At 43.2% G+C, this 12,843-nt stretch overlaps 1 protein-coding gene across 6 annotated transcripts in view; it reads left to right on the top strand.

Annotated features, from left to right (window-relative positions):
• The window catches only part of itpr1b (inositol 1,4,5-trisphosphate receptor, type 1b), a 439,399-nt gene that overhangs the window by 166,102 nt on the left and 260,454 nt on the right, over nucleotides 1-12,843 (top strand). For all 6 annotated transcript variants that reach the window (XM_067998943.1, XM_067998947.1, XM_067998944.1 and 3 more), the window contains exons 16-18: nucleotides 6,052-6,210; nucleotides 6,791-6,963; nucleotides 10,825-10,944. In XM_067998943.1, the coding sequence (XP_067855044.1) occupies nucleotides 6,052-6,210; nucleotides 6,791-6,963; nucleotides 10,825-10,944 (452 nt within the window). The remainder of the gene's footprint in view (nucleotides 1-6,051; nucleotides 6,211-6,790; nucleotides 6,964-10,824; nucleotides 10,945-12,843) is intronic.

Below are 12,843 nucleotides of genomic sequence, written 5' to 3'. Positions count from 1 at the left end.
TAGTTTCTCTCTATCCACCCTATCTGTTCCCCTTAATATCTTATAAACTTCGATCAGATCACCCCTTAACCTTCAAAACTCGAGAGAATACAACCCCAATTTGTGTAATCTCTCCTCGTAACTTAACCCTTGAAGTCCGGGTATCATTCTAGTAAACCTACGCTGCAGTCCCTCCAAGGCCAGTATGTCCTTCCGAAGTTGCGGTGCCCAGAACTGCTCACAGTACTCCAGGTGCGGTCTAACCAGGGTTTTGTATAGCTGTAGCATAACTTCTGCCCCCTTGTACTCTAGTCCTCTAGATATAAAGGCCAGCATTCCATTCGCCTTATTGATTATTTTCTGCACCTGTTCATGACACTTCAATGATCTATGTACCTGAACCCCTAAGTCCCTTTGGACATCCACTGTTTTTAACTTTTTACCATTTAGAAAGTACCCTGTTCTATCCTTTTTTGATCCAAAGTGGATGACCTCACATTTGCCTACATTGAATTCTATTTGCCACAGTTTTGCCCATTCACCTAATCTAGCAATATCCCTTTGTAATTTTATGTTTTCATCTCCACTGCTTACAATGCCACCAATCTTTGTGTCATCGGCAAACTTAGATATGAGACTTTCTATGCCTTCATCTAAGTCTAATATTGTGAATAATTGAGGCCCCAAGACAGATCCCTGCGGGACTCCACTAGTCACATCCTGCCAATGTGAGTACCTTCCCATTATCCCTACTCTCTGTCGCATTTCACTCAGCCAACTTCCTAACCAAGTCTGTACTTTTCCCTTGATTCCATGGGCTTCTATCTTAGCTAACAGTCTCTTGTATGGGACTTTATCAAATGCCTTCTGGAAGTCCATATAAATAACATCCATTGACATTCCCCTGTCCACTACTTTAATCATCTCCTCAAAAAATTCAATCAGGTTTGTCAGGCACGACCTACCTTTCACAAATCCATGCTGGCTCTCTCTGATTAACTGAAAATTCTCGAGGTGTTCAGTCACCCTATCCTTAATTATAGACTCCAGCATTTTCCCCACAACAGATGTTAGGCTAACTGGTCTATAATTCCCTGGTTTCCCTCTCTCTCCTTTCTTAAAAAGCGGAGTGACGTGCAATTCTCCAATCTCGAGGGACGGTTCCTGAATCTGAAGAACTTTGAAAGATTATAGTTAGGGCATCTGCAATGTGCTCACCTACTTTGTTTAAAACCCTGGGATGGAAACCATCTGGTCCTGGGGATTTGTCACTCTTATCACAGGAAAAAAAGCAAGATGTCACAGGGAGACATAGATGGGTTAGTGGAGTGAGCAAATAGGTGGCAGAAAAATATTGAAGTCGTACACTTTAGCGGGGAAAATGAACAGTAAATATAAGTACACCCTAAATGGTAAGACTCTTAACAGAGTGGAAGAACACAGAAACCTAGGGGAGCAGATATATAAAAGTTGAAAGACAATTTCGATTCTAGTTATTGTACATAGGGGTATTAAATATAAAAGCATGGGGATGATGTTGAATTTTTATGTGATTTTGGTTAGGCCAACCTTGTACAATTATATGAATTTCCTAGGAAGGGTATCAATGCCTTGGAAGGGGTACAACGAATGATACCAGGAATGATAGGTCTTGGTGCTGGAGAACGGTCCAATTTTTTTGAGCCTTTCACTGGAGCAGATTAGATTGAGGACACACCTCAGTTATGAAGGATTTTGAGAGAGTGAATAATGATGACATTGTGAGAGGTGAATAGTGAAAGATTGCTTCCACTGGTGGATGAATCCGGAGTCTTTGACTCAATTATCACCAGAAGGACATGGGAGGACGTTGGAAGAAACTTTTTCACTCAAAGAACATGGAATGCTTTCCCATAAGTGACCATTGAGGCAGCAAGTATAATGCAGTATAAAAGGAATTGGGTAAGTATTTGAGGAGGAAGAATATAAGGAAATGGCAGGGAACTCTGATTAGAATTTCAAAACTGAGATTAATAGATTTTTGTTAGGCACAAGTGTTAATGATTACGGAACCAAGGCTGGTAGATGGAGTGAAGATACAGATCAGCTATGATCTAAATGAATGGTAGAACAGGCTCGAGGGGCTGAATGGCATTCTCCTGTTCCTGTGTTCTTATGACCATTCCTTTGAGCTAGCACAGCACAGACATGATGCATCGAATGGCCTCCTTCTGTGCTGTAAATTCCATAATGTACAGCTGTCCTTAAATGTAAATAATTTTGAGAGGTCCATTTAAATTCACAACCAACGTTGAGCAACTTGGGATTATCTTCCACCCTGCCCACTTGTGAAAGTATCTGCATGTCTAGACTGTGAATAGATTGGAATATTTCTTGTGAGAAGCCTTTTGGTGACCATTACTAATGGCAATATAACTCAAAAAATCTCCCTTGTCATCAAGACTGAACGCACAGGGCTCTGGGCCATTTTGTCGCATGGACCTGCCAACAGTGTTAAAAGTGACAGAAAACGGGAAGAAACGCAAACTCTTAATGATCAGTTGTCTGCATGCTGTCAAGCTTCTGGGTGAAATCAGATTTTTTTTCTTCTGTCAACTAATTCATTACATTTTTTTTGTAACTAATGTTATCACTACTCTGCATTTCAGTCAGTATTCTTCAAAACTAAGAGAGCTTTTAAAGAAAACTGGATTTTAAAGTTAGTTGCCAGTCTGTTTTACTCCTGCGCCCCAAAAAGATAGAGATAAGCTTAAAAAAAAGCAACCCCTAAAATATATGAAGAGGTCAGCTATTTATAAATTCAAATTAGAAAAATAATGTAGAAAGCCTATAAGGAGAAAAGATTGGTGTAACTTTGGGAGTGCAGGATTATACAAAAACAGCTTAAGAAGCATTAGAGGTGAAAGAAGGCCTGGGAATGAGAATAGCTAAAGAAGGCAACAAAAACAAAAAGATTTGCATTTATATAGCGCCTTTCACAACTTCAGGACGTCCTTTTCAGCCAGTGGAGTATTTTTGAAATGTTGGATTGCAGGAAAATGGCAGCTAATTTGTATACAGCAAGGTCTCACAAACAGCAAGAGATAATGATCAGATAATCTGGCCTAGTGATGTTGGTTGAGGGATAAATGTTGACCAGGACACTGGGAAGAACTCAGCTGCTCCTCTTTGAATAGTGCCATGGATCTTTTACGTCCACCTGAGAGGGCAGACTGTTTAACGTCTCATCCGAAAGACAGCACTCCCTCAGTACCGCACTGAAGTGTTCGGCGTAAATTATGCGCTCAAGTCTCTGGAGTGGGACTTCAACCTACAATCTTCCGACTCTGAGGCAAGAGTGCTACCAATGAGCCAAGGCTGACAGCAATAATGAGGGGTAGGCTGGAGGTGTACTTGCATAGAACTGACCATGTTAGAAATAGACAACGTGGGTTTAGAAAGTAACAGATCATAATCTGACAAAGCGTCTTGATTTTTTTTTAAAAGAGGATTTTGAAGATTAAGTAGACAATGGAATTTCCCATGATATGAAAAGCCTTCAGAAAATCCGAATAAGGTATAAGATTATGCATTAAAGATATTTATTAAAGTGAAAGCCTTGAGATCCTGGGTACAGTGTGCAATTGAATGCAGATTTGGATGGAATAGAAATGTGAAGGGTCAGTAGTTGCACTTTTATTCCTTATTTACATAATTGACCTGAAAGATTGCAACTGCAAGATTGTCAGATTTGCAGATGACTCTAAAACAAGCAGTGTGGTGGAAACCAAGGATGGAGCTAGGGATTTGCAGAGGGATTTGGATAATTTATGCCATCAGGTGGACTGGTGGCAGATGAAATGTAACACTGCCAAATGAAATAACGTGGATCGGTGAATGGAATAGAATTAGTACAGTTACTCGAGACCTGGGAGTAATAGTGAACTTGCCTCTGGAAGTAACCAGGCAACACAGTGAGGTAATTGCCAAGATATATTGTCAGAGTGGAATATAAGCCTACTGAGGTTAAGTTGAGGCTATACAATGCATAGTTTAGATCATATTTGGAATACTATGTGTAATTCTAGTCACACAGGAATATACAATCATTGGTGAAAATGCAGGGAAGCTTAATCAGTCGAATTGGAAGTGGAAAGGAGCAGGGAGTGACTTATAAGGTTTTTTTTAAAAAAATGCTCAATCTACAGCTGAGAGAGAAGATGGTTGCGGGCAAAATGTTAAAGTATTAAATTGCTTAGGTAAGGTAAATTCTGAAAATTATTTCAAAAGAAATCAAGATGATAGAACCGGAGCTCAGAAATGTAAATCAAAAGAGGTATCAGGAGGAACTTCTTTATGCAAATGTCTAGAATAATCTGCCAGATGAAGAGGTAGAGGTTGGGGACATTCAACCAGTGTTGGATGCTACATTGGGAAAGCTTGAAAATAAAAGGAACATGCTTCAGTGAGCCCAATGGCCTTTTTTGGTCTTTGGCATTTTTTGTGTTCTCACTATATGAATCAAGGGTATTTAGCTTTTGTTTTTTCAGGACCCAATGCTATAGATCTTTCCAGTTGGAGGGTGAGCAGGTGACATGATGCCTAGCCCTTACCAATGCCACTTTGCAATGAGCTAGAAGTGACCGTCTCTGGCCTCGATTATAATCCCCCACCCCCAAGCCAGCAAGGGCATCTGCCGCAAGCCAGCGGGGTCCTCTTCAAATTTGCAGGTTGGGCCGGCAGTGATTCCTGCCGGGTTCGGGCGGAAGTCCGATCTTGCGTAAGTGAGGCCCGGGAGCTAATATCTCTCCAGGCCTCAGCATGCGAGCTTCTCGCTCAACCTAGCTGCCTCCCCTGCACCAATCCCGCCCCGAGTTTAAAATCAACGCCTCTGTTTCTATTTTCTTCTAAAACCATTGCTTTCTTGTTTTTTCTCTCAGAGAGTAAGTACCTCCTGTAATCGTGACAAAGATCAGAAACTCACTGCACAAGGATTTGTGGCAGCAAACCTGCATCCTGATACTTTGATGCTGTACCACTTAGCCATACATGAATTACATAGAATTTTACAATTGTAAACAATTTTACAACACCAAGTTATAGTCCAGCAATTTTATTTTAAATTCACAAGCTTTCGGAGGCTACCTCCTTCCTCAGGTGAACGATGTGGAAACTCAGGGAACGATTTCCACATCGTTCACCTGAGGAAGGAGGTAGCCTCCGAAAGCTTGTGAATTTAAAATAAAATTGCTGGACTATAACTTGGTGTTGTAAAATTGTTTACAATTGTCAACCCCAGTCCATCACCGGCATCTCCACATCATAGAATTTTACAGCATAGAAACAGACCATTCAGCCCAACAGGTCTATGCTGATGATTATGCTCCACAGTAGCCGCCTCCCATCTCACCCTGTCAACATATCCTTCTATTCTTTTCTCCCTCATGTCCTTATTTAGCTTCCCCTTAAATGCATCTATGCTATTCGCTTCAGCTACTCCTTGTGGTAGTGAGTTCCACATTCTCACCACTCGCTAAGTAAAGAAGTTTCTCCTGAATTCCATATTGGATTTATTAGACTATCTTGTAGTTCTGGCCCATAGTTTTGGACTCCCCCACAAATGGAATAAACTACCCTATTGATCCCGTCATAATTTTGAAGAGCTCCATTAGGTCACCTCTTAACCTTCTCTTTTCTGGAGTAACTTCTGTTAGCACCTCTACTGTTCATTGTTAGTGCTGCTCACCTTTCCAGTTCAAGCATCCTCTTCTGGGTTTTCTTGAGGTGAAGTGCGGGAGCATAGGAAACAATCTCTGATTCTGAACAGAATTAAAAGGGTTGTCAAACTGCTGCCGTTTTGAAGCAGTATTTCACAGGTTTTCAGACCATAACCTTGGGTAACATAAGAAATAGGAGCAGGAGTAGGCCGTATGGCCCGTCGAGCCTGCTCTGCCATTCAATAAGATTACGGTTAATCTTTGACCTCAACTCCACTTTCCCGCCCGATCCCCATATCCCTTGAAACGCAAGACGTATTTGACGTTCTAAAGGTGGATGTTTGGTGTTGACTTGGTTGCTGTCTTGACTCTGCAGATCTTCAAGCTGCTTCAGGCCCCGTTCACTGACAGCGGCGATGGCCCTATGCTGAGACTGGAGGAACTGGGAGACCAGAGGCACGCCCCATTCCGACATATCTGCAGATTGTGTTACCGAGTACTGAGACACTCCCAGCAGGACTACCGAAAGAACCAGGTACAAGGACTGAAATGCTGAAACTCCTTATCACATGGCTTCTAACACTGGTGTGCCTGTTACAAACTTCACTGATAGTCTAAAGTAAGCATCCTGTTCACATGTTGCAAATGCTGAATGCATTTTTTTTAAGTCATCTTGGATAATAAAATCAACTTTTGTCTCATAGTGGGGTTTTAAAAGAAAGCTTTTAATTAAGATACTGCCGAACATAGAGACTGCTTAAAATTTCCATCTGACTGTAGGAAATGGGGTTGAATTTAGAGGTGACACAGTAGGAATAGGATTTAGGTAATTCAGTGTTTTTCAAAGAATCACACATGCATAAGAATAATTCTACAAAATCTAAAACCATCGTTTAAAAAGTATAACTAAAGAAAAGTCTGCATCTATGAGTACAACAAATGACCATTTTAGTGTGTGTTTTGATTGGGAGGAAGGAGTACTGTTGGGGATGGATGGAATTTGACTGGTCTTTTTCCTCCATCTGAGTAAACATGAGGGCAACTCTTTAGGTGCTTAGTTCAGGCTGCATGTGTTTTTTGAAGCAGCTCTCTTATTTGAGTGCACTGTTCTCCAGGAGTACATAGCAAAGCAGTTTGGCTTCATGCAGAAGCAAATCGGATACGACGTACTGGCCGAAGACACTATAACCGCGTTACTGCACAATAACCGCAAGCTCTTGGAGAAACACATCACGGCGGCTGAAATCGAAACCTTCGTTAACCTGGTCAGGAAAAACCGAGAACCAAGGTGAGATGGGAGGCACTGCGGTGCTGTTAGTCACTGGGTTTGCAACCAGTCCACATTAACTTTCTTCTTTGAAAAAAAAAAGAAAAAAGTTTGATTCCTCATGATGTCCCGCCCGGCTTCCCCCCTGCAATGCCCGGCCAGGTTTCCTCACGATAAAACTGCACCTCAGCTATGAGACGCTCTTCCTAATTGCTGCTCCAAGGTATGTTGTAAAGAAAGGCATCCCCATTTAATCACTGGTGTTTGCTGAATTGTTTCTGTTCATTGTCTTGCTGAAGGTGTAGTGCAGCACATGTATTTCCAATCCCAAGTACACAATACATGCATCATAATGAGAAGGAGCCTTCCAAAGGTGGTTGTATTCTGTAGTGTGGCCAAGTTGTTTATCAGAATGCCAACTAGGCAGTCGTCATCTTGCTGGTACTTTGTTACAAAACGTGGTAACTGAATGGAAACCTGCACCCGTGCTGGGATTATATGGAGATCTGATTGCGTGCCAAAGCTAACAATTTTAGAGCCCATTAGCTTTGCCTAATTACTAACCAAATGTGTGAAGTCTGTTCTAACTTAAAAGAGGATTATAAATACAGATGGAAAACTGTACGAGCAGCACTAAGAATGGAATTAAAAAGGGAGATAAAGAAACTTTTAGCCAAGTGAGGATGGCAAGGTAAGAGACAGTTATACATGGGGTTAATTCCTCATGCATTTGGTGAGGCTGGATGTGTTGAATTAGGTAATGATGCAAAACAGACTCCTAATTAGATTAGCTTGTGATGTATAGTGGAACCTGTGTTATTCACCATAACGGAAGGGACCCCAACAAGTGAATAATAAAAATGAACAGATAATTCAGAGGCTCCAATTTTTTCTTGCGCCTAATAGTCTTGCAGCAATCTCTGTGCACCAGAATGAAGATAAGTACAGCACAAATTACATTTGTGAAAGAAACATTATGTAGCCTGATTCACCAAGAGGAGAAAATTAAATACAAATAACAAAAGAAGCTGTGCAGTCGGGTAATGGCTTGAGCAAGGCTTTGTCCTGGGAAAATTCTGATAGATAATAGGAGTGCAGTTAATGGAGGTGCCTCACTATACTCACAAAACTGATTTGACTGGATACAAATTAAGAAGTTATCGTGCAAATTTCAATTTTGTCAAATGCATTTTCTCGCTACACTTATTTTAGGAAATGTAATGGAAATAATAGGAGGGTGAATTCTGGTAAAGTTACTAATAGTGAAGTTTTTACATTTTACTGGGAAATATATTTTATGAGAACACTCAAACTGAACACCCCTTGCTTGGACATGTTGTCGCCTCCCAAATCAGTGTCCATTTTCCCAGCAGCTCCATGTTTGAACCGCTCCAATCAGGTTTCCACCCTTGCCACAGCACTGAAACGACCCTAATCTAAGTCCCAAATTATATCCTCTGTGACCGTGACCATGGTAAACTGTCCCTCCTCATCCTCTCGACCTGTCTGCAGCCTTGGACACGGTTGACCACACCATCCTCCTCCAACACCTCTCCTTCGTTGTCCAGCAGGGTGGGACTGCACTCGCCTGGTTCCATTCTCACCTATCCAGTCGTAGATAGAGAATCCTGCACTGGCTTCTCTTCCTGCTCCTGCACTGTTACCTCTAGAGTCTCCCGAGGATCTATCCTTGGCCCCCTCCTATTTCTCATCGACATGCTGCCCCTCGGCGACATCATCTCAAAACACAATGGCAGGTTACATAGAATGTACAGCACAGAAACAGGCCATTCGGCCCAACTGGTCCATGCCGGTGTTCGTGATCCACACGAGACTCCTCCCTCCCTAATTCAACTAACCCTATCAGCATATCTTTCTATTCCTTTCTCCCTCATGTGTTTATTTAGCTTCCCCTTTAAATGCATCTGTGCTATTCACCTCAACTACTCCTTGTGGTAGCAAGTTCCACATGCTAACTACTCTCTGGGTAAAGAAGTTTCTCCTTAATTCCCTATTGGATTTATTAGTGACTATCTTATATTTATGGCCCCTAGTTCTGGTCTCCCCTGCAAGTGGAAACATCTTGTCTACATCTACCCTATCAAACCCTTTCATAATCCCTCTAGAAATGAACCCCAGTGCTTGGTTTGCTTTTTTTATGGCCTTCTTAACTTGCGTTGCCAGTTTTAACGATTTGTGTACCTGTAACCCCAGATCCCTCTGCTCCTCTACCCCAATTAGACTCTTATTATCCAAGCACTATGTGGCCGTCTCATTCTTCCTAACAAAATGTAATACCTCACACTTATCTATATTGAAATTCAATTGCCAATTGCACACTCATTCTGCAAGTTTATTAATGTGTTCCTGTATTTTGTCACAGTCCTCCTCAGTATTAACTATACCCCCCGCCCCCCCCCCCACCCCCAATTTGGCATTGTCTGCAAATTTTGAAATTGTACTTCTGAGTCCTGAGTCCAAATCGTTTATGGTAACAGGTTCCACGTGTACATTTATGACAACCAACTCTACCTCACCACCACCTCTCTTGACCCTTCCACAGCCTGCTTGTCTAACATCCAGTCTTGGAACCCAGATGAGCCAGAATTTCCTCAAACTCAACTTTGGGAAGACCAAAGTCATTGTTTTCAGCCCTCGCCACAAACTCTGTCCCCTTGCCAACAACTCCATCACCGTCCCTGACCACACTTGGGCTAAACCAGACCGTTCGCAACCTCGCGTCCTATTTGACCCTGAATTGAACTTCCGACCCCATATCCCCTCCATGACAAAGACCACCCACTTCCACCTCTGTAACGTCGCCCATCTCCACCCTGCCTCAGCTCATCTGCTGCTGAAACTCTCATCCATGTTTTTGTTACCTCCAGACTCGACTATTCCAATGCTCTTCTGGCCGACTTCCCATCTTCTACCCTCCACACACTTAAGATCATCCAAAACTCTGCTACCCGTATCTTAACTTGCACCAAGTCCCGTTTACCCATCGCCCCTGTGCTGGTTCACCTACATTGGCTCCCGGTCCACCAACGTCTCACTTTTAAAGTTCTCATCCTCGTGTTCAAATCCCTCCGTGGCCTCTCTCCTCCCTAACTCTGTAACTTCCTCCAGCTCTACAACCCTCTCTGAACTCTGCGTTCTTCCAATTCTGGCCTCTTGTGCATCCCCCACTTCCTTCACCCCATCATTCAGCTGTCTAGTTCTTAAGCTCTGGAATTCCCTCCCGAAAACTTTCCACATCTCTCTCCTCCTCTAAGGCACCCCTTAAAATCTACCTCTTTGACCAAGGTTTTAGACACCTGTCCTAATATCTTTCCTTGGCTCTGTGTTAATTTTAGTCTGATTGCTCTCCTGTGAAGCGCCTTGGGACATTTTACCATGTTAGAGGCTATGTAAATGAAAGTTCTGTTTTTTTTTTCAATGACTTTATAAATTTCACACTTTACCAAATAATACATAAGTTCAGACAGATTTAACCTGTGTGTGAATGAGTAAATCAAGCTGCAACCCACAGGGTTTCTTTTCTTCTCTACTTCTCCTCCCAGCCTTCACACTCTCTACCTTCCCTTTGCAGCCTTTTCCTCCCCCCTCTATAACCTCCACCTCTCCTGCTGCCCCTCTACCTTTATATTCTCCTTTCCCCCTCTTCTGGCTCTCCTTCCCTCACCCCCTCCCCCAGGTGGAATATCCTTGGAACCTGATTAGAATATACCGGAGACATATAACCTATCATGTGTAGAAAACTTCAACACAGCATTTATTGTATACTGTAATTTGATGCGGATGTTTTTCTATATAGAATGATATTTTTTCTAGTGACGATTTTAACTAAAATCTGACTTCTGATCTGTTTCTGATTTTCAGGTTTCTAGATTATCTCTCTGACCTGTGTGTGTCCAACAACACAGCCATTCCAGTTACCCAGGAGCTCATCTGCAAGGCCGTACTGAACCCAGCAAATGCTGACATTCTTATTGAGACAAAGTACGTAGCGCACTGCTTTAAAAAAAAAGAAACTCACTGTTTCTGTCCTTTGCTTGTAATTATAGTACTTAAATTAAGTTTGGTTGCATGTGTGTTTTACTTTTGTGGAAGGTGACTGTGCACTATTTCTGTTTTTTTAATTCATTCTTGGGATGTGGGCATCACTGGCAAGGCCAGCATTTATTGCCCATCCTTAGTTGCCCTTGGGAAGAGTCATGTGGGCTGCTGTCTTGACTGCAGCAGGGTAAGGGGGGGGGGGGGGTGAAGGTACTCCTGTTAGGTAGGGAGTTCCAAGATTTTGACCCAGCAACAATGAAGGAATGGCGACATATGTCCAGGACACCATCCAACGTGTTGTGTGGCACTACCACTGTGCTAAATGGGATAGGTTCAGAACAGATCTAGCATCTCAAAACTGGGCATCCATGAGGTGCTGTGGGCCATCAGCAGCAGTAGAAATGTATTCCAGCACAATCTGTAACCTCATGGCCTGCCATATTCCTTACTCTACGATTACCAACAAGCCAGGGATCAACGTTGGTTCAATGAGGAGTGTAGAAGAGCATGTCAGGAGCAGCACCAGGTGTACCTAAAAATGAGGTGCCAATCTGGTGAAGCTACAACACAGAACTACATGCATGCTAAACAGCGGAAGCAACATGCTATAGACAGAGCTAAGCGATTCCACAACCAACGGATCAGATCAAAGCTCTTTAGTCCTGCCACATCCAGTCGTGAATGGTGGTGGACAATTAAACAACGAGTGGGAGGAGGATGCTTCGTGAACATCCCCATCCTCAATGAAGGCAGAGTGCAGCACGTGAGTGCAAAAGACAAGGCTGAAGTGTTTGCAAACATCTTCAGCCAGAAGTGCCGAGTGGATGATGGATCCATCTCAGCCTCCTCCTGCTATCCCTCAGAAGCCAGTCTTCAGCCAATTCGATTCACTCCACGTGTTATCAAAAAATGACTGAGTGCATTGGATACAGCAAAGGCTATGGGCCCCGAAAATATCCCGGCTGTAGTGCTGAAGTCTTGTGCTCCAAAACTAGCTGCGTCTCTAGCCAAACTGTTCCAGTACAGCTACAACACTGGCATCCACCCGACAATGTGGAAAATTGCACAGGTGTGTTCTGACCACAAAAAGCAGGACAAATCCAATCCGGCCAATTACCGCCCCATCAGTCTACTCCCAATCATCAGCAAAGTGATGGAAGGTGTCGTCGACAGCGCTATCAAGCGGCACTTACTCACCAATAACCTGCTCACCAATGCTCAGTTTGGGTTCCGCCAGGACCACTCTGCTCCAGACCTCATTATAGCCTTGGTCCAAACATGGACAAAAGAGCTGAATTCCAGAGGTGAAGTGAGAGTGACTGCCCTTGACATCAAGGCAGCATTTGACCGAGTGTGGCACCAAGGAGCCCTAGTAAAATTGAAGTCAGTGGGAATCAGGGGGAAAAGCTCTCCAGTGGCTGGAGTCATACCTAGCACAAAGGAAGATGGTAGTGGATGTTGGAGGCCAATCATGTCAGCCCCAGGACATTGCTGCAGGAGTTCCTCAGGGCAGTGTTCTCGGCCCAACCATCTTCCACTGCTTCATCAATGACCTTCCTCCATCATAAGGTCAGAAATGGGGATGTTCACTAATGATTGCAGAGTGTTCAATTCCATTCGCAACCCCTCAGATAATGAAGCAGTCCGTGCCCGCATGCAGCAAGACCTGGACAACATCCAGGCTTGGGCTGATAAGTGATAAGTAACATTTGTGCCAGACAAGTGCCAGCCGATGACCATCTCCAACAAGAGAGAGTCTAACCACCTCCCCTTGACATTCAACGGCATTACCATCGCCGAATTCCCCACCATCAACATCCTGGGGGTCACCATTGACCAGAA

This window comes from Heptranchias perlo, chromosome 17 (genome assembly GCF_035084215.1).
Source record: "Heptranchias perlo isolate sHepPer1 chromosome 17, sHepPer1.hap1, whole genome shotgun sequence".
NCBI lineage: Eukaryota > Metazoa > Chordata > Chondrichthyes > Hexanchiformes > Hexanchidae > Heptranchias > Heptranchias perlo.
The sequence above is the reverse complement of the archived record's forward strand: the minus strand, read 5'-3'. Positions and strand labels throughout refer to the sequence as shown.